General features: G+C 42.2%; 2 protein-coding genes across 4 annotated transcripts in view; one reads left to right on the forward strand and one right to left on the reverse strand.

The window, feature by feature from the left end:
* The window catches only part of ints6 (integrator complex subunit 6), a 25609-nt gene extending 14434 nt beyond the window's left edge, over positions 1–11175 (forward strand). For all 3 annotated transcript variants that reach the window (XM_086220850.1, XM_086220852.1, XM_086220851.1), the window contains exons 8-18: positions 931–1083; positions 3571–3703; positions 4004–4098; positions 4179–4289; positions 5824–6039; positions 6512–6638; positions 6782–6924; positions 7052–7235; positions 7928–8293; positions 9356–9449; positions 9587–11175. In XM_086220850.1, coding sequence (XP_086076976.1) covers positions 931–1083; positions 3571–3703; positions 4004–4098; positions 4179–4289; positions 5824–6039; positions 6512–6638; positions 6782–6924; positions 7052–7235; positions 7928–8293; positions 9356–9449; positions 9587–9680 — 1716 coding nt within the window. In that variant the 3' untranslated portion in view covers positions 9681–11175. The remainder of the gene's footprint in view (positions 1–930; positions 1084–3570; positions 3704–4003; positions 4099–4178; positions 4290–5823; positions 6040–6511; positions 6639–6781; positions 6925–7051; positions 7236–7927; positions 8294–9355; positions 9450–9586) is intronic.
* Positions 11176–11265: 90 nt separating this feature from the next.
* serpine3 (serpin peptidase inhibitor, clade E (nexin, plasminogen activator inhibitor type 1), member 3) lies at positions 11266–20236 on the reverse strand. Its single transcript, XM_086220853.1, has 9 exons — positions 20013–20236; positions 19317–19620; positions 16397–16624; positions 13995–14237; positions 13009–13207; positions 12797–12897; positions 12608–12694; positions 12380–12463; positions 11266–11463 (listed from the first exon to the last, which is right to left on the reverse strand). The coding sequence occupies exons 2-9, from the start codon at positions 19579–19581 to the stop codon at positions 11411–11413; spliced, it is 1260 nt and encodes a 419-aa protein (XP_086076979.1). The 5' UTR covers positions 19582–19620; positions 20013–20236; the 3' UTR covers positions 11266–11410.
* Positions 20237–20847: the final 611 nt, after the last annotated feature.

Raw genomic sequence — 20847 nt, forward strand, 5'->3', positions numbered from 1 at the left:
TGACAGTTCAGGTGGCAGCAAAATGGATGCTGGTTAAACAGATCAATAACAGGGTTCCTACCGTTATTGAAGATCCTTAAAAATAATTGAAATTCCATGGTGTTTTCAAGGTTTGAAAAGTACTTAATTTTCGAGAAAGCGCTTAAAATTCCCATTCGGATTACTTAGTTAATGAACTGCCATCTAAGTTTGCTTTTTAAATAAGGAAGTTAAATTAATTGTAGAGTCTAATTTCTGGCCTTTCACATAAATGAAGACAGCTGTGGGTGTGAGTGCGATCTGCCCTGATGTGTGACCCACCTCACCCCTCTGATGACCAGTGCTGGAAAGTAATGAAGTATATTGACTGTTCATTTTTCAAGTATCTGTACTTTATATCAGTATTTATTCGTTTCTTTACAAACTTGTGATTTTCAGTGTTCTAAATTTCAAACAAATATTGTTCTTTGACTCCTCTACATGTTACCCAAAACTTGTAATAAAAACTGAAAAACTTGAGTGGTCTAGAGCTTTTGAACTTTAGTGCACCTATTAAAATACACTAGAAGGCTTCATGCATTGATGTCTCTGTTGCACATGACCTCGCTCAGCAGCTGAATAGAAAATTACATTTCTTCATCTATAAAGCCCATTTTTCTGTTCCCAAAGCTCAAAGGTACATTTTAGTGTCTTTACGTGGACTCCTGTGTTAAAAGTCACACAGTTTCATGCAACAATAATGGTGCGAAAAGGAAGCAGAGATGATGATAAAAAAAAATAGTGCCAAATATGTTGTACATGTATAAACATAAATGTTTTGCGCAACTGAAAATCATCAATATTGATCACACAAATTCCATTATTATTTTGAAAGGCACAATTTCGAATGTGGTTAATGATGTGAAGCATCTCCTGTAACTGCATCTGCTTCTTCCCCTGTACCACCCTCAGCCCCCCCGCTCAGCCCACCCCCACGTGCGATTCTCTTGCTTGGATGCTGAGCCCATGGTGATAGACAAGGTGCCCTTTGACAAGTATGAGCTGGAGCCCTCGCCTCTCACACAGTACATTTTGGAGAGGAAATCCCCACACACCTGCTGGCAGGTACAATATACCATCTTACTACAAAAATTATTTGTACCTTAAACCTTTGTAATTTAGTGGTTTGTAGAAATTCTAGTACATATCTGCACACTGACAGCTATTTAACAAACGCAGTATTGGGTTTTTTGCGTTATTTGGTAAAGTTGAATGGAAATAACATGGGTGGTTAAAGATGTCAGGTTTTGTGATTTCAAACCCTGATTCAAATGATTGCTTTAAAAATCTCAATTTACTGATCAGCGTAGAGTCATCTGGTGTTAATTATGTTGACATGCTAACATATTAAAGGACATCATTTTTGTGGATGCATCATTGGCTTACTAGACATTCTAAAGCACACACACTTCCTCTTCTGTAAGCAAAGACTGGAGACTTCAGACTGGCCTGACCAGTTTTCCAATAGTTTAGCTGACCTTGATGATGTCAGCTCTTCACAGATGTCTTTATATGGTCACCTGCTCCAGGCACAGCACACGTTTGAGGTACAGGAATATTGCCCCTTGGCAGGCTCCTGGAAGATGGCCAAGCAGAAAAAAGTGAGCTGTAGTGAGCGTGGCAGTTGAACAACTTCTTTCAGACAGATGATGGTGCTGCATGAAGGGCCAGTTTAAGATAAATCACTTTTGAATTGAGTTATGGATCATGCAAAGATACTCTAGTGGAGTCCTAAAATAATATACAGACTTGAAAATGGGCAAAATGCACATTCAACTTGCTTCCATAGTGCATGCTAACTCAGGCATGCTAAAGTAAACATTAGGTTCAAAGAACAGGTGGGTTTAGGTACATCTGAGGCAGACGCGGTTCATTTAAGACTGATGAAAGCAGATAAATCCTTTTGATTTCAACAAGCCATCCTTTCCTTTGCTGACACCTCCCTGCAAAAGGACATGATCAAACATATAGGCTTAAGTCTATTTCCATGCAAGCAGCACAGCCGTGTTATAAGCGTAATGCTAACATTGCGATATAATGGATATGCTAATTTTGAACAGGTAGTGTTTAGCATCTTAGTTTGGTATGTCTATATGCTAATGTAGCATACAACTAGTTAGCATAGGCTGCAAATTACTTTGGAATATTTGGCCATAAAAACAAATTCTGATATGACCAGGGTTCATAAGGTCAAGCCATGAAAAATTGCTATTTCCAGGCATGGAACTGTTTTTGAAAAATAATTAGGGCCAGAAAAATCTGTTGAATTTATAGACATTTGCATCCCAAATACCTTCAGTTAAGATCAGCTGAGATCAACTGATGTCTCTCTTGGTTATTATTGATATACTTTAATACAGGTTTATGATGTAACACACCATAAACCTTGTTATTCACTTGAGTTGAATATAGATGTGTATGAACCCTGTGTGATGCTGGCACCATATGAGCTATGGTGATTAGAGGTTATCCTGAGGGGGTCATTAACGAGTTAACCAAAATATCATGGTAGAACATCCTGTAATTTAGGCCTTGTTCCCATCCCTTGAGCCATGGCTAATAATAGCGGCAAGTTTCATCTTAATATTTCATCTAACAATTTTGCCTTGTTTTCCATGTCATGGAGAGTCTTATATAAACAAGTAGTTCCATTTAAAACTTTTGAAATGAACACTCAATTCTTAAATCAGAATTCTCCATAAAAGGAGGCAGGAGTGCATCCCGCACGAAGCAAATAAGCTAACATTGTTGGCTGTTTGGTCCCTCGTCTCCAAGTCGGTGGGTTTTTAGTTGCGTAAATGCCAAATAAGGTCCTTGATAAACTTAAGCTTAATATATGTTAGTTTTGTTTTAGAGCAGAAAACAAGTCGGTAACTACCACTGCTGAATTTCAGAAAAAGTTTTATGTCTAAAAACCAGCAGTTGCTCACAAGTGGCTAAACAAGATGACGAGCCTTTCAACATAACCGAACAAAAAAACAGCAGACATGTAGCGACACTGTAGTCACACATTCATGATGTAGTTTGTCCACAGCACAACATGAGCCCTATACATCTAATGATTGCATTTGTGCTTTCAAATTCATGAACCCTGTGTTCCTTTGTGAAGACGATCTTGCTGAACAAAAAGTTTCAGTCTTATTAACTTCCTTAGCCAAAGAGCTTATCCTCTGCAAGAATCTTAAACACAATGTCAAAATCCCACTGGTATTTGGTTGAGGGAATTCATGGTGACGCTACCTTTCGCGTAGGCCCTTTTCACTGCAAATTACCAGGTCTTGCAGGGTAAAAACAGATTTCACTGACTACACTTGTGTTCATCCTGTAAGGGCTTATCAATCTTTATTTTATTTAATCATTTTAAATGAATTAATGACAGGTAAGTAGAGGACAAAATGGTTACCTCAAAAGTCTCAGTGGGAGCATTTGAAGTGAAAACTTCACTAGTTCATACAGGATTGAGCAGCATTTCTATGATGCTATGTTTTATTTCCTGGGTGAATATTTCTGATCTTGCCATGAATTCATTCTTCTCTATGGATCTTTTTTTAGGTGTTTGTATGTAACAGTGCCAAGTACAGTGACCTGGGGCAGCCTTTCGGCTACCTTAAGGCCAGCACAGCCCTGAACTGTGTAAACCTGTTTGTGATGCCCTACAACTATCCTGTACTCCTGCCACTTCTGGGTAAGACCTGTAAATTCTTATCATGCATTGAAATAAATAGAATAAATGCAATTTCAGTAAGGTTGTGTTTGTTTGTTTTTTGCTGAAGATTTTCTAACTGTTTTTTTTACTGTTGAGCTGCTGCTTGGTTTTTTTTTATTATCCTGCATTCCCTCATGTATCACTGATACCTGAACTATAGGGGAAGTGAGTGTGAAAGGTGGGGCTCATCTGTTCTGTTTTTGACAGTTTTACTGAGACTTGTTCTGCAAAAATACTCAGATATAGGTTTTTATGCAGTTTCCTTTCTTCTGCTAACAGACGACTTAATTAAAGTACACAAGTTCAAGCCCACCATCAAATGGCGGCAGTCCTTTGAGAACTACCTGAAGACCATGCCTCCATACTACATCGGGGTCAGTTCTGCCTCTTCTGACTTAGATCAACCAAACCATGGCTGACCTCTGTTGACCTCATGACTGCCTTCTTTCCACAGTCCCTGAGGAAGGCTCTAAGAATCATGGGAGCACCAAACCTGCTGGCAGAGAACATGGAGTATGGCCTGAGCTACAGTGTTGTCTCCTACCTGAAGAAACTCAGCCAGCAGGTGAGATGCTGGGTCTGGGTCAAGATGGGCCATTCTGTTCTGTCCAAGTCTCCCTTCTGAGAAGTTAGCACTTACCATGCTGTTGAAAACAATGTAGTGTACAAAAATTTCAAAAGGATTTTGTCATTTCTTTCCTTGCACGTTTAACCACACAAACATAGACTGACAAACTATCTTAAAGGTGAAATGGACAAAATTTATACCTCCCTATCAGTAGGTGTCTCCCTCATTCTTGCTGCACTCATCTATGCTACTGGCTACCAGGTTGACCCAATTTACCATATATGGCCAGAGTTGGAATAGCAGCAATAAGACAGATAGGTCATGTGGTCGATCTCGTTATATATTTCCTGATGTTGTCACACTAACAATAACAATATGAACCTGTCATAGGCTAAAGTTGGTAACTTGTGCAATTGCCATTATTAGTTAGCAAGTGTTAGCCCACCTGTCGAGCAGAAAAGTGATGAACTCGCCATGACTTTTCAGCCCACTTTCGGTCTTTCAGCTTAGACCACCATAAAAACGTTGAACTCGTCTTGCTCCTTTGTTGATCTGACAGCATTTGAGCTGGATAACGGAAGCCTCATTTTTGTCAGCCATTTCTCTGGTTAATCCAACACCTGGCAACTCCTGAGCTCCCGCAGTCCATGATCTCACGCAGATACCATGTGATATCAATGTGTTTATTCTATTGGCAGAGACCTCAACAGTTCGTCAGCCAACTCACTGGAATTTGAATATAATGAACATTTTGGGGCCCATTACAGTTTTTAGATAATCGTCTTACCTCAATAATATCTTTTCCAGGTAAATTTAGACTTTGTCTTAGTTACTTTCTTAAGGTTCGATTGGTGTATTATTAAAAAAAGTATTATTTTTTTTTTAGAATTGTCGTCTCCCACACCTTTTAAGGTGTGAAGCATAATTTTCTTATGATGTTAATGAAATTGACACCGCTAGCCAAACCAAGATTACAGGACTACCTCCCAACTCCAGTTTGAGCATGTAAATGATATGAGATTCACTTTCCAGTTCAGCACCTGGGGAGATTTTTTTTTACTGACTTGTTGGACTGCGATCTCCATCATCAAAAAACACCAAATGAAAAAATGTATTTGGGAAGAATGATGGTCATCGCACCATGCTCAGATATGTTGGTGTTTCCTTCAGTTTGGGTGTTTCTATATTAAAAACTACCCAGATAGAAGGTTAATCTGTTGAGTAAATGCCTCCTATATCGTAGGAACATCTGCCACTTTTTACTGGGTTTTTAATTTGTCGTTCACTGGTCTATGCTACACGAATCTGCTAAGGTGAGTGAAAAATCAGTTAGGTCATTTTTGTACAATCCTGGTCCATGATGGACAGAGATGACCGTGAAGATGTGCTCCCCTTCACACATCTAACCATAGTTTTGTCTGTTATTAGTAAGTTATTAATTAGTTTTCTTATCACATCTAATTGGCTAAATAAATGTCATAAAATCTTTAAGCTGCACCTTGACAGATGCCCTGTTTGCTGACATTTCCAGTCAAAAATTGAGTATGACCGCCTGATCGCCTCGATTGGTAAGAAACCATCACCTGAGGCTGGCATCAAGGTACGCTGGCGGGGTGGAGGTATATCTTTGGCTCAGCGCCGGGACTTCATCCAGCAGCTGCAGAGTCTCACAGGAGAGGCTCCAACACTCCCTTTGGAGCTCAACCCCAAAGAGTTCCAAGGGTTTCATCTGGCGTTACTCAACAAGGTCAGATTCTTGCTATTAACAATTTTTTCCCTCTAAAAAAAGTCATACTTTCTGAAAATCCATGCCTGCACAGGTCATTCAGTAGAGACAGTTAGTCTCTCGTTGTCTCCTCTGACAATCTGAGTGTGGTGTGTAGATCCAAAAACTAAATAGAACACAATTCTCAGCCTGGAGATGGTCTGGAGCTGGAGTTTCTCCAACTGTTCAGACCATCTCAAGCAGCAGTTTTTATTAAGATGTAATCATGGCAGATACTTTCTTTCAGTACTACTTGACAGACATTTAAAAGGGAAGGTGGGTGGTGGTGTTATTTTTCCTGATCAACAGCACAATACTGTTAATCTACTTTTTTGGTGCTGAAATAGTATTCGCCAGGAAATGGCCACCGTCCCAGCATGAAGGGAGACCAAATTTAAACTCATCATTAAAGCAGCATCTTGTACATGGCTTAAAAGATTTATTTCCTCCTCAGGGCTTGAAGCCACAGAGCTTTAGGAACCCCTATGACATCCCTCGCAGCCACCTGCTGGACCAGCTCAGCCGCATGAGGAGAAACCTGCTCAACACTAGCGTCTGTACTCTCCGAGGGCAGGACTCAGGTAGGACCCTGCATGGCTGACCCTCTGCATGGCCAGGCTGCAAATATGCTCTGTTAAAATTGGAAACACAACCAAATGATTTTCAACTAGTGTTGTGTACATTTCTTCCTCCATGTTGATGAACTCTTTTGTGGTCTGTACAGACCAGTTTCACAGTGTGCCAATAGCCCAGATGGGCAATTACCAAGACTTCCTCAAGGCTGCTCCTCAGCCTCTTCGAGATGCAGACCCTGAACAACCCAAACGCCTGCACACTTTTGGGAATCCATTCAAACTTGACAAGAAGGTAAATCCTGCTGTCTCACGCCACCTGATTCTAGCTCTAACTGTGGCAGAGCAGCCAGATTATCAATAGACAACAAGTACATCAATCTTTCTACCTGGTCAGTAACGTTCTACCTTGCTTCTCTCAGGGTATGATGATCGACGAGGCGGATGAGTTTGTGACCGGCCCTCAGAACAAGGGCAAGAGACCAGGAGACAACAACATGCCGGGCGGAGGGCCGAAGAGGCGCCGCTGCATGTCACCACTATTGCGCCTTGGCCGGGCCTATACACCTCCAGTGACCCCTCCCGCCAGCCCACGATCCACATCAGGTGAGAACTGTACTGAAACCTCCATGAACATATGCACTCAGAACAGTTTCACCCTGATCAGTTTTGTCCTCTCAGTTTGGTTGCCTGTAATTTTACAGTTTGAAATGAAGACAGAGGATTGCAGTGTATTGCATCTGTTTATTATACCTCCTGAAGGCAATAACCAAGTATATGCAAACACCACTGAATTGCAGTTACAATCTACTTAAATTGCCACAAATATAGAAGGCAACTACATGAGGAACCATTGTATTTAATGTCCTATGAACTGAAGGTGGACACATTTTTAGAGGGCGTTGCATATTGGCTATGTATTTTTCATCTTTCTAATTTGTGGTCATCCCTTGTTGTTATCTTATTGTATTTGTGGAACTGCCTTCTGCCCAAAGCTGCTAGCAACCGTTAGCAACTGACAGACTCTTTCACAAGCTTTTCTAGAACTGAGTCGAATGAGAGCTGACAACATTTTCAACTGAGGGATAAGTATACAGACAAATTGGTGTTGTAGCTACACAGTTGGTGCATTGTAAGTGATGGGAAGAACTGGTCGGTAATGTTGAAAACCAAGACGTTTGATTGTTTTTAGGACTTGAAACGATCCTGGACATGCTGGGATTTGTGCACTTGAAATAGTCTAAACCTATGGAATTATACAGATGATGCTATTTTAAAAATCTCTTGCCCCCTGACAGACATGGACATAAACGATGGAGGACCTGAACCAGACCTGATCATCAACCACCTTAATCAGAACCACTACAGCACAGACAGGACCTTGGACTCTGAGCCGGAACCCTCAGGGCCCACTGACCCCAATGAGAACCACACAGCCATGGATCCACAGGACATCCAGCACAGTGACGACGAGGAGAATGGTCGGCCCCCGGTGTGCGAGTTGCCTCTTGGCAGCGAGGGTGTAGGAGAGATGGTGATGGTGGGGGACCAGCCTCGATACCTGTCTCCTACCACTCTGAAGAAGCACATTCACAACGAGACAGTGAAGGTTAACAACGAGCTGAGGGCACTCATCACCAAGGAGATCAGGAAACCCGGCAGACGTATGTAACCACAGACAAAGTTGAAGAAGCAGGTTACATGTTGGACGGTTGTCCAACAGAGAGAATCCATATGGAATATTGTTTGACACACCTGGTTCCTTTTGAACTAAGTTACTAAAGAAATGATCACAAGAGACTTTGTGATCATTTCACACACTTTTTCATTCAAGAAAATTACATCAAGCCTCAATCAGACTCGATGAAAGATAAGACGTGTCAAAATAGAAGTTAGAGTGCCAATAATAGTCAGATCTGTATCTGGATCTTCTCGAGAACTTCAAGTTCATGTTTAAAAATATAGATCAAGTGAGAAGATGAATCTGAGAATCCAATAAGTGATCTAGAGATACTTTGTTATCCATTTTTGGACCACACATTGTATGTACTGGTGCTAAGGTGGCTGGTCTGGTTTGATCGTCCTGAGGCCCTCTTGAACTGAACCCTTATTTACAGCTGATGCCTTCACCATCGGGCGGCACAGTGGTGCAGTGGTCAGCACTGTCGCCTCACAGCAAGAAGGTTCCGGGTTCGAGCCCCAGCTCGTGCACGGGATCTTTCTGTGGGGAGTTTGCATGTTCTCCCTGTGCCTGCGTGGGTTCTCTCCAGGTACTCCAGCTTCTTCTCCCAGTCCAAAGACATGCAAGAGGGGATGAGGTTAATCCAGACTCTAAATATTGCCCGTAGGCGTGAGTGTGAATGGTTGTCTGTCTTTGTGATGGACTGGCAACCTGTCCAGGGTGAACCCTGCCTGGTGGGAACCGAAGGCAGTTGGGATAGGCTCCATTACCCCCCCGCAACCCTTAACGGGATAAGAGGAAGCCTTCACCATCAGTGTGATTGCAGTACTAGCAAGCTGGCTCCTTGCAAAGCCCCTCTGCCAACAATTTACAAAAATGTGGATGGGTGGATGTGTTGTTAAGAGATTTAAGTGGTCAGTAAACAAGAAAAGTGCTGTATAACTGCAGTCCAGTTCCAATGAGTGTGCAGCCGCCTTAAAAACAGCTGTAAATATGCAGTAGTGAAGTGATCAAATCTCACTCTGCTCCTCTGCTCTCTGTCAAGACTACGAGAAGATCTTCCACTTCCTGAAACAGATCCAGGGCACTCTGGACACCCGGCTCATCTTCCTCCAAAACATCATCAAAGAAGCAGCAAGGTACATATTATCTCCTGTATCCTTCAACTGATTATAAAGACATCATAAATGCTGCTGTTAATGAACATATTTCCCATAAAATGTATTTTAAAAGGCAAACTAGAGCTTCTGTTTTTATCATTTGTCTCCCGGCAAAGGTTCAAGAAGCGCGTTCTCATCGAGCAGCTGGAAAACTTCTTGGAAGAGATCCACAACAGATCCTTGAACATGAACCACGTGGACACGCTCTGAGATGTGCTTGATTCCCAAACTGAACTTAATGATTATGAACCAGACAACCCTCCATCCCCCCTAACCACCCCCCCAGGCTGGCTGCTGCCGCAGAGACGAGACAGCACCTGGTTCTCAGACGATCACTCTTCAGTGCACTTTTCTCAACAGTAGCGAGAAGCATTGTTGTGCTGCGGGTGAAGTACACGTAATGTGCGTTTACTCGCCGACCTGTGAAACCATCTTTAGCTGTCACCTGGCAAGACTCCACACCCCTAACCCTTCAACCAGGAGTGCCAGTCAGGGAAAGGAACGGATGGTGCCTGGATGTGATGTTCTGTTACCTGTGACCATGTTACAGGCCACCAGTCTATGAGGGGTTCAGATTGTATGTGTGGGGTTGCTGGTGTGCATTTTATGCCAACTCTGGGTCAAATGTGATCCAGCGGTGTGATCCAGCGGTGTGATCCAGCGGTGTGATCCAGCGGAGACGCTCATGAAACCTATTTCTTCCTTGTGCTGATTCATTTGTTCACTTTTCCTTTAAATTTCGGTCTTAATTTACATCTTGCAGGAGTTTGAGAGTCCACAGTTTTTGTTGATTCACCTTCCACACTCCACTAATGGAAGCACTCCACTACTGTGCTTATAAATGGTGATGACTTGGCTCAAATATTCAATTTGTCGACTCCTGGTTAATTTACCCGATTGACAGCTAATGCGATTGAGTAGTAACTCAAGTGAATAACTTGTTTCCTCTGGAGACCACAAAGTCTGGGTGTTTTGCAATGCAGGTTTTCAGAGAGATGAAGTCAAATCCTTCTGAATGATACAACATCATTGGTAACAAATACAGGGACAAAAAGCTCAGGAACTAAAGCATCACGATCAGCAATAACACCACAGCTACTTCTAGCCCTCATGTTAATCTTTATTTTACCTGACACAGCTGATATGCAACACACACTGGTGTGTCCTGGAGTGTTGATGAACTGAAGTTGTTTTTTTTTGGGGGGGGGGTCCAGCTTGTCCCTACATGCTGGTCAGTCTAGGAAAATCCTCCACCTAGCCATGAATCTCAAAGCAACTCCTTGTCGCTTAACTATTATTGCACTTGTGTAAATTTGAGAACTTTTATTTAATGTAATTTAAAAGAATAACTATCTTGCTACAGAGCTTTTTTTTTTGCTAGATAACCTTTTTTGGTTGATTTTTCTCAAATATACACAAATACCTGAATTAAGGTCAAGAGTTGATTTCTGATTCAGGGGGCAGCCCTCTTCTGTTCCCTCCCTCCTTGGACAGGGACCAAAATCTGCCATACTTGTCTTTGTTTGTGAAGAGGCCGCTACCAAAAGAGTATTTTGAATACACTGTAAAGTTGTAAATAACCCTAGAGTACTATTTAAAGAGAATGTTCTGTGGAAAATGGCCTTTTTGTAAGTATTTCCATGAATAAAGTTTCTATTTTACACTGTGAAGGGCCATGTAAATAAAGTGTTCTGTAAAGATGTGACTCTGTGCTTGGTCTCAGTTTGTTGCCTGACAGGAAAGAAAAGGGTATTGTTTCATTGCAACAGGAAGAAACAACCAGAAACTCTCAAGAGTTTAAAAACATGTATTAAAATTTTATTTACAGGTATGTACAAAAATATTGTCCCTTACGGAATTGTCTCAAGACCTGTTGGTCCACAAATAAATACCGGTAGTGAAATAGGGGGTGGGGTAGACGTGTGTGGGTCAGAGGAGTCTCAAGGTGCTTGGTCGGCTGGGTTCATCACTCGGCCCATGAAAAGGATGGATCCTGAAAGAGCACACAGTTATGATATAATTTTATTGATCACATTTGTGCGTCTATGTGAAGTTAAATGTCCACAATTAAATATGTGAATAAGATTGAAAAGAAAAAAAAATCAACAACCTGTTAAAGATTGAAACTCAAACGCAACTAATCGTAATAGCTGAGCTGTGTCGAATTTCCCTTTGATATTTTGGTGTTGAATGATCGTGCTCTTATATATAACTGTAGTTACTTTTTACCGTATATAGTTTACTGACCACACTCTGCACGCTTTACAAAACAGGGTCCAGGAAGTGTCTAGCAAGATTTAAAAGTAGTTAATTTGAAATTGCACTGGCGCAGCATTGCACATCTAAGCTTCGAATATAGGATTTGAATGATTACAGGTACATTTTTCTCCTAATTTTCAAGGGAATTCTTTCTATTTTTGCAATTTTCCTGGTCATTTCCTCGAATAGTGTTCGAAAATTCTTGCCATTTATCAAGTAATTCTCTGCGATTTTACTCAGTTTGTGTCGTGTTTTGAAAGAAATCAACTTAATGTGTTTGGAACCAATTGTTCAGAACATTAAAAAAGAAATTGCTGAGTTTTCAGTAAAGTTCTAATTATTAATCGTTTTTTTAGGGTCACATTGTGGATGGTTGATGCAATTTCTGAACGCAGCTTCGACTTGAATATTTCTCGATACTGTTTAAGGGTCCCTTTTGAGCTAAATCAAATAAAATGCTTGTCAGACTTGCATTGTGTGTTGAAGCAGTTTAAACACAGATTGACCCTAAAGGTTTATCGTTAGCAAAAATAATAATCACATTTATTGTTTATGTTGTGCATTTGTTTGCATTCATATTGAACCCGAAGTGAATGCTGTTTGTGTGAAGGGAAATACACGAACTACAAGACTAGACTTCGGAGAAATACCTGTCCTGATCTGTCGCAGAAGAAATAAGAAGGGTCGGTCTGCCTTGAAAACAGGAGCACGGGATCGTTTGAGTAGCACCATAGCTGCAAAATAACAACAAATTATTCCTTTTAGCATCTGCTTATTGTTTCATTTTTATTGAAAATACTGCAAGCAGGTAGAGCTTTCTTCAAATGTCACATTTGTGGAACTACTCATTTACTTTCGTTGCCACAGACTTTTCTCACCTGTAGCAGCAGCTGCCTTTGTCCCGTCTTCTGTGACTTCTATTCTCACCTCATGGAAGGCATCAGACACATAAAGACCCTCTTCCACTACAGAGAGAAAGAAGCTGTCATCCACAGTCATCATGAGACATGCAGTTCATGTCGTGTGGAATGATGTCTTTTGTTACTCCTAATACTTAATGTATTGACCTGATATTCCCCCAAAGTCAGCCACTGCTGGGTTAAAGGCGTCACTGATGCCCATAGCAGGGAGCACCGACCTCAGGTTGAATTTATTCTGCATTCTGAACCTGGAAATGGCAGGCAGACAACTTTAGTAACATCATCTCCATCCCTGCAGAATAAAATGTGACCAAGACACTCGGCTCTTTAAGTCATTAGTAAAAGTGCACGATCTTAACCTGGGCAGGAAAATATCCATCTTGGTTCTGCGCAGGCCGGTTTCCCAGGAGGCCAACTGGCGAGATGTAAGCTGGGACTCGAGGGAGGACAGCGGTGTCTTCCTCTCACTAGGGAGGACCACTTGCAAGCTGAGAGAGCGGCCGAGGTATGGCAGCTCCAACACAGTGTAACGGTGGTCTGACACTGTCCTGAACTGACCTGTCAAGGAGAGAGACAGGTTCACATCTGCACTAAGCAACTTTGATTGCCCTGTCTGGGAATCAAGAGACAATACAAAATGAACATTCGTTAAAAATATGTACAAATAAAGTTTTAAAATACTTGTTTTGTCCCAACAATCGGAAACTCCGAATCATAAAGATGATTGATAATGATGACAGCACATTTTAGCGTGTGAGACCCCCCCCCGGACTGAAATATCTTGTTTCACATTAACATTCAAATTCGTAATTTCCAGTAGATGAATGCAGTTTGCTGTGGTGATCCCCTCGCTACAGGTTCAAAGTCAAAACTGTCAAATAAATGGTGTAATGACAGTCCCATCAGTCTGAGGAGCAGTACTTTGTATTCTGAACAAATAGGCAAATGCTGCAAAGATGTTAACATGAGTCCACAGGTCAACATGATACATTCTACCTGCCTCTAACTATGACAGTATGCTGACACTAGCTGAAAGCACTCCCATGCACATCATTCCTTTTTGTCTGAGTCATTGTCACTTTCAAGTTGATGGATGACAAAAAGAGGTTGAAGACCATGGAGGACACTACTTAAATATTTTGGAAAGCCAAATAGAGGCCAGCTTGGTGAGAAAAATTTGGAAGGCTGTTACCAAACCAAAGTAACTGCAGTCTTGAAAAGCATCTGTGATGAAAATGGATCATTTAGGCTGACATGTCCCTGTAGCTGTGCTTGATTTATCAAATCTGAGAGAAGACCAGTGTGTTCTCTGTCTCTTTATAGAAGATGATGGATGGCCTCTTACCGAAGCTGACCTCTGTAGCCTGATACATCATTGGCACCTTGATGGGGGTCCCATCGGAGAGGATAAAGGGCAGGTTCTGCGTGTTGGTGAAGAGGAACTGTTTTTGCCAGACGCCCCTGAAGGCCACCGTGTTGACCAGGGCCATCTGCAGCCGATTACCCCACCACAGCGCCTCTCCCTGCGCCTCACCTGAGCCAGAGAGCTCCCCGCTGCTGCTTCCTGCCTGGAGGGGCCACAAGTCATCTGGGAGGGAAAGAGGGAAGGTCACGGTTTGTCCATTTAGGTCATTAACAGAAGATAAGCAGTTGTATATACACAGGGTTTGTTTGTCCACTGTGATGCGAGACAGTAGCACCATTATAAGCACTGTCATACCATGTCTTGTTAGTTCATATACATTAAAAATCAGTGGAGTACATGGTTCCTTCTCCATAGTAAAAGTATAAATACCCAGATAAAATAGTACTCTGGAAAAAGGATTCATTCACAATTCTACTGAGGTAAAAGTAGTGAGTTATTTTATATGAATTACTTAAGTGACATAACAGTACACGCAATGGTTGTGTATTCCAGTGCATCATGTGAATGGTGTGTGTGTGTGTGTGTGTGTGTTCCAGTTGTGCAGCTCTGACTGTGTTTTAAGTTCATAGGCTTCCCATTTGAAAGGTCATCATCTTCAGCACTTTCTGTCGTATTCTATGTCTTTTTTTCCTCAGAAGTAACAAGTAACTGACGGGCTCAGATAAATCATGTTAAGTAAAAAGTACAATACTTCCTTTGAAATGCAGATAAGAGAACAAAGTTCCCTCGGATGCAAATAGAAAAACACAATAAAGTACAGATACCTCAACACTGACTAGATAATTAGGATAATTAGAGAAAAAACACATGTCTGTGTCTATATTGTCTTCCACTTTTGTTATGCACTTATGTATTGTTTTCCTGTGAACATTAACTCCATTAAAAAAGGGCATCCGATAAGTATCCAATCATTTCTATTCACATTAGAATTAGGTCAATCAAGACTGCATTAAACTATATTCTGACCAGTAGGGGGACTTGTGTACTCCAAATAAGACCACTCGTATGTGATCACTGTTTAATGTAATTATGGCTGTTATTTTGGTGACCAGAAAGCAACATTGTGTCTGAGTGTCTGAGTCCTGTAACATTCACTCTTCCTCCAGCTAAAACATTCCACATCCTTCATGAACTAGTCCTGGTCTTTGTCTGTCTGTGGACAGCACTGCTGCTGATGCTGATGCTGCAGGAAGCGTGCAGAATGATGTATCTTTATCGTGCCATCAAACTGAAGAGAATGCAATAGAAAAAGCAACAAATTGGTGATGTCAAATATAGGAATGAAATGCCAAAACTTCAAAAGTTTCTTTGCTGTTGAAGTCTTGTTGGGTCAGTCTTAATCTCAAACTAAATGAAAGCTAAGGGCTCGTTTCCACTGGCTCCCTTCAGCACGGGTCGTTATGGCTCGGTACAGGTGCGTTTCCACTCGCACTAGGTACCACGTCAGCGTGGGTGGACTCACCAGCCCAGAGTTTACCATTACCAGTGTAATTTTGTGTGATGCAACAACAATGGACGACATGGAGGCAGTGTTATGCCTGTTGCTCGGTCAGTGGTTTTTGCTTAAACTAAAAGTGAGGGAGGACAGACAGGCAAGGCTTCGAGCGGCCAAACAGAACACCCAAGAAAAGAATAAAAGACTTTACCAAGCGATCCCCCAGCATTCTGCTGAGGCCAAGAAGATACGAAGTAGACGAAGAAAGCGGGTAAGTTCCCCAATCAACGCCCTGCTATGTGTTTATGTCACATTTTAGTCCCTGCTCAGTTAGCTTGGAACCCCAGCGGAGCAGGGACCAAGGGTCCAGTGGAAATGGGGCCAAACCGACCTGACCCATTACCTGCTTTTTGCATGCAGCATTTGTTCTCAGAGCAATTTCTGATTGCAAATATCTTGTGTTTGCATACTAAAGATACTAAAGTAACCTCACATAAATTCTAAAACTGCTCCCAGGAGTGTGCACAAAGGCTTAAAAATGTGTTTAATAGAACTTTCTTTCACTCTTTGTCATGATGAGTGAAGCCACTCATCTTTATTCACTCCTTTTAAAAGTTCCACAATTCAAGAATGTGAAGCCCCACATTGTCCTGCTCAGTCTTTCTCTAACCCTAAACCAGAGTTAGGAAGACGAGTAGCAGGATTTTACATCATAACTACAGTCAGTACACAACTAGAACTACTAATAATTGCCCTGTGTGAACTTAATTTCAGAATCTAACAAGGTAATTCAACAAGTTTTGTGAAAACCTAAACTGGACACAAATTATCATCCGTAGCAGGGAGGTATTTTAGACCTCATGCTTTCTTTGGCTCTCCTGCTTACCGTGGTTGTGTCCAGTTTGCTCCAACTGGCTGCGAGTGTGGTTGGGCTGACTGAAGTTGGCTCTGACCACGCTGGTGTTGGACCAGGCTGCTGCATGTTGTGTGAACTCTGTGAGCAGTTGAACGCCACTCTGAATGAACAACGTGCAGGTCTGCTGCAGCCACACGCCCTGGCTGCTGTTGCTTATGTCGCTCTGGGAGTGCAACAGGAAGTCTTGTACCTGTGCATCTGTGAGACAGGAAGACACAGAGGACAGATAAATGGACAGTCGGAAGCACTGATTTTCTGGCTTGTTTCAGGAGCGTTATGTTATAGTAACTCCAGAACTCAGACAACATGCTCACGCACTATTTGGCATGAAGCAAATGGAAACCGACTACCAACAACAGCAAAACTGTCAAAAGCATAGGGAACAGTCTTCTTTATCCAGCCATATGCTGAATAATCCACAACACCTTGATATCAACTAAATACCAACGGAGCAAAAAGCCAAATAAGGATGTCGATTATTCCGGACGATGCACGTGAGAGCTTGTAAACTGATGTTTTGGATTGTTTTGCTGTTTTTGGGAGTCCATCTCTATTAGTTTCGAGCAAAGACTGTGTCCATCCATCCATCCATCCATCCATTTTCTATACTGCTTATCCATTAAGGGTCGTGGGGGGGTGCTGGAACCTATCCCAACTGATATCAGGTAAGAGGCAGAGTTCACCCCTGACAGGCTGCCAGTCCATCGCAGGGCCATCAGGAGCAATTAAGGACTCAGTATCTCGCTCAAGGACACTTCGACATTGTTACCAGGGGACGTGAGGATCAAATCAGCAACCCTTCAGTTGCTAGACGGCCAGGCTACCTCTGAGCCATGCCACCTCCACATAGACTATGTATCTGGCTTTCTATGTTCCAAGAATCATGCAGGGGGAAAAGGACTCCAACTAATTGAAAGGCAAATTCCACTTTTTGGGTGGAATAAAGTTCTAACACCTCTTAGCCTGGCAGATGTTAAATACAGCAAGACTGAATCAAATTCAAACATCTGTATTTGAAATGAATGAGAAAAAGACATATTCACCTTCAGTATGAATGCAACTTTTCATAAGTACCTGTCAGGCTCAAATTGACTTTGCTTTTTTTGTTGCTGAGTTAATTAGTGGGCGGTACGGTGGTGCAGTGGTTAGCTCTGTCGCCTCACAGCAAGAAGGTTACGGGTTCGAGCCCCAGCTCGAGCATGGGATCTTTCTGAGCGGAGTCTGCATGATCTCCCTGTGCCTGCCGGGCAGTCCGGCCTCCTCCCGCAGTCCAAAGACATGCAAGAGGGAATTCAATTGATCGTATACTCGAAATTGACCATAGGTTTGGCTGTGAGTGTGGATGGTTGTCTGTCTGTATGTGCTAGCCAGGGTGAACCCCATTTCTCATCTGAAGGCAGCTAGGATAGGCTCCGCTCCCCATAACAGGATAAGCTGTAGAAAATGGTTGGATTTAATTTGTCACCCATCTGTCCTAAGTAATATTCTGTTCTGTCAATAAATCCACCATAATCCTTAGCACTGGAAAGTGTAAACCTGAAAGCATTTTCATGAACTGATTAGACCTTCATACGTACATTCATTCACTCATTATTTCTCCAGCTCATCCCGTACATGATAGTGGGGGCTTGAGCCAACCCTACCTGACAATGGGTGAGAGGCAGGGCAAACCCTGGACAGGCACTGAAACAGACAACCATTCTCACCTGAAGGCATCTGAAGAGGCTTCAATTAAGTTCTGTGTTTTTGTTCCTAGTAGAAGGCTGGTGGTCGAGAGAGCCCACACAGGGAGGAGAACATGCAATCTCCAATACAGAGACCACAACCACACCAAGAACCCTACCACTGTGTTGCAACACTGCTAAACACTGCTCAGACAGAGACAAGGAAACTAACAAGAATACATCAAAATCTTTCTTTAATAAACTGTCAACTATAGAAGTCATCAAACAACAATGACAAAGATTTCCAGCTTTTAAATATTGGAGAGTATGCTTGTCTCCGTGTTGTCAGATTCAATCCACTGGTTAGACAAGCCTTCGTCTTCCATGGGCCACACCCACTTCTCCAAAAAGATTTTTAAACAATATTGCCAAAAATTCAAAACAATTTTTTTCAAATTCTACCAAGGCTGTGAGTGTAGTCTTGATGAAACTTTTTACATGTCATCTATGATCTTCATGACAAAAAGTTGTTAACATACTTTTTGATACCGTGAAGTTATAATTGAACTGCTTCCTCTGGGTTGCACTCAAAGCAGGAAGTGTTGGATATCTAAGCAACAATCTCTCCTATTAACATTCTGCTCAGTTGCCCCAGTGACACTCTTAGCAAGTTTTGTGCCACTGGGCTTTTTCACAAAGTAGCAGGATATGAAAAACAAAGTCGCCTTTTGGTCCCTGTGACCTACGTGATGCACTCGTGTGGAAACTGTGTTGCCTTGGTGGAGCTACAAGACAAAAGCACAATTATCGCTGCCTGCAGGTTTAATTTGCTGTGGAAGCTCTGCATAATTTGTGATGTGGCTGAGGTTAATATGAAAGCAGTCCGATTTTCTTTACAAGTTATTAAGCTCACTGATAAGTGACATCCCATCCATACAACCCTAACTCTCATTTTGTTTGCAATTAAAAACACTGACCGCTCAACCCTGAGTGTGAGCCTCAGGAGTGGTTAATGAGATTAGAGTTGGTGTGGAGGCAGGTATTATGGCTCCAGACACCACTGTGCTCTGCAGGGCCAACAGCAGCAACAGCACTGCTCCACACCACCTGGTACCAACAGCACTGAGAGCCACTAGCAATCTGTCTCCAGCTTCAAGACGACCCGCAGCATAGAATATAAGCACTTCCTTTCATCCCTGCATGGAGTAGAATGAGATGAATCCTACCGTTCACATTGTATCCGAGTTTCCCCTCCAGCTGAGCCAGAGTGTTGCCCTTAGCCCCGAGCTGCAGAAGCCCCAGTGACAAGGAGACGCTCACCGGAGACACGATCAGGTTGGAGTTGTTCTCTGTCTCGGTGAGCGTCTGGTAGAGGCTGACGGCGAACCTGGTGTGCAGCTCTCCCATACCGTCCTGAAGGCTGCTGCTGCACTGGCTTTGCTCCACTAACCAGAGGCACAAGAAGAGGGATGCCACTGACAGATGACACATGTCCTCAGTGCTGCCAGAGATGGTGGGAAAGTCAAACTTCTAGAAGACCAGAGACAAAAAAACAACAACAAAAAACATATGATAGGATCATATAAGGGCAGTTAAAAAAAAGTCATTGAAGTTTTTGATTTGCAACAGCTAAGTCAAATCTAACCCTGACAATGAGTCAGCTCAAGGATACCAGTATTGTGATGTGACAGGTCTATGAAGCATTAGTCATGGTTCCAAATGTGTGCATGCTCATATTAATATATTGGACTGCACAGGAACCAGCAAAATGCAAATGAGCACATAAGGATCTGCTAATAGTTGGTCACATTCAAGAAAATCTTTCCAAATTAGCCAGTATTGTAATTTGGTCTTTTTTTGATCACATATTAGCAATAAGCTTGATAACCATCAGAGGTTGATGAACATGATGACAGTCCTACCTGCCAACAGGTGAGCTAGATGAACAGCTGTTCTCAGACACCTGTCTGTCAGTCACCGTCCCTATCTCGCCCTACTGGGTCAGTCGCTGCTCTCCCGGCTGCGGGTCTCTGCGTCCGTCCGCCGGTCGTCTCCCACTGAAGCAGCCTGTAGTCATAAGACCGTGTTTAAAGGGGAACGCTCCGCTCCGTGTTCGCGGTCTCCGTCGGCGACGTCCGTACCACTCGTCCGGGATTCCTGCCTCCTCGGGGCTATAAGGAGCCAGGCGGAGCGAGGCATGTCACCGACCAGCAAATCCCAAACCGGGCAGAGGAGAGAAAACACCCCCAAATACGCGCGCACGGGCGCGCACAGCACGCACGACCAAAGCGCGACTTCTCCGGTTATCACATGTATGCTCATAATGACATCTCCAGGGACTTATCGGGCTCGCGACCTTCAAGTCCAAGTTAATAATAATAATAATAATAATAATAATAATAATAATAATAATAATAATAATAATAACAATAATAATAATAATAATAACAATAATAATAATAATAATAATAATAATAATAATAATAATAATAACAACAACAATAATAATAATAATAATAATAATAATAATAATAATAATAATAATAATAATAATAATAATCAACTTGAAGGACAGCATGCTGGCATGCTACAGCTGAGTTTCTTAAAATTCTTTAACAGTGTATTCAAGCCCGAGACAGTGGGCTTCCCCTTCGACAAAGCTTGAAATAGGGCACCACCATTGCCCCTTCCTCCATTACTTTTAGTGTAGTTGCTGAATCCTTCTATCCAACCATTATCTCTAACAGACAACTATTA

The sequence above is a fragment of the Aulostomus chinensis genome, chromosome 12, assembly GCF_037954235.1.
Source record: "Aulostomus chinensis isolate RoL2024-O1b breed Wild chromosome 12, RoL_Achi_v1.0, whole genome shotgun sequence".
Classification (NCBI taxonomy): Eukaryota; Metazoa; Chordata; class Actinopteri; order Syngnathiformes; family Aulostomidae; genus Aulostomus; species Aulostomus chinensis.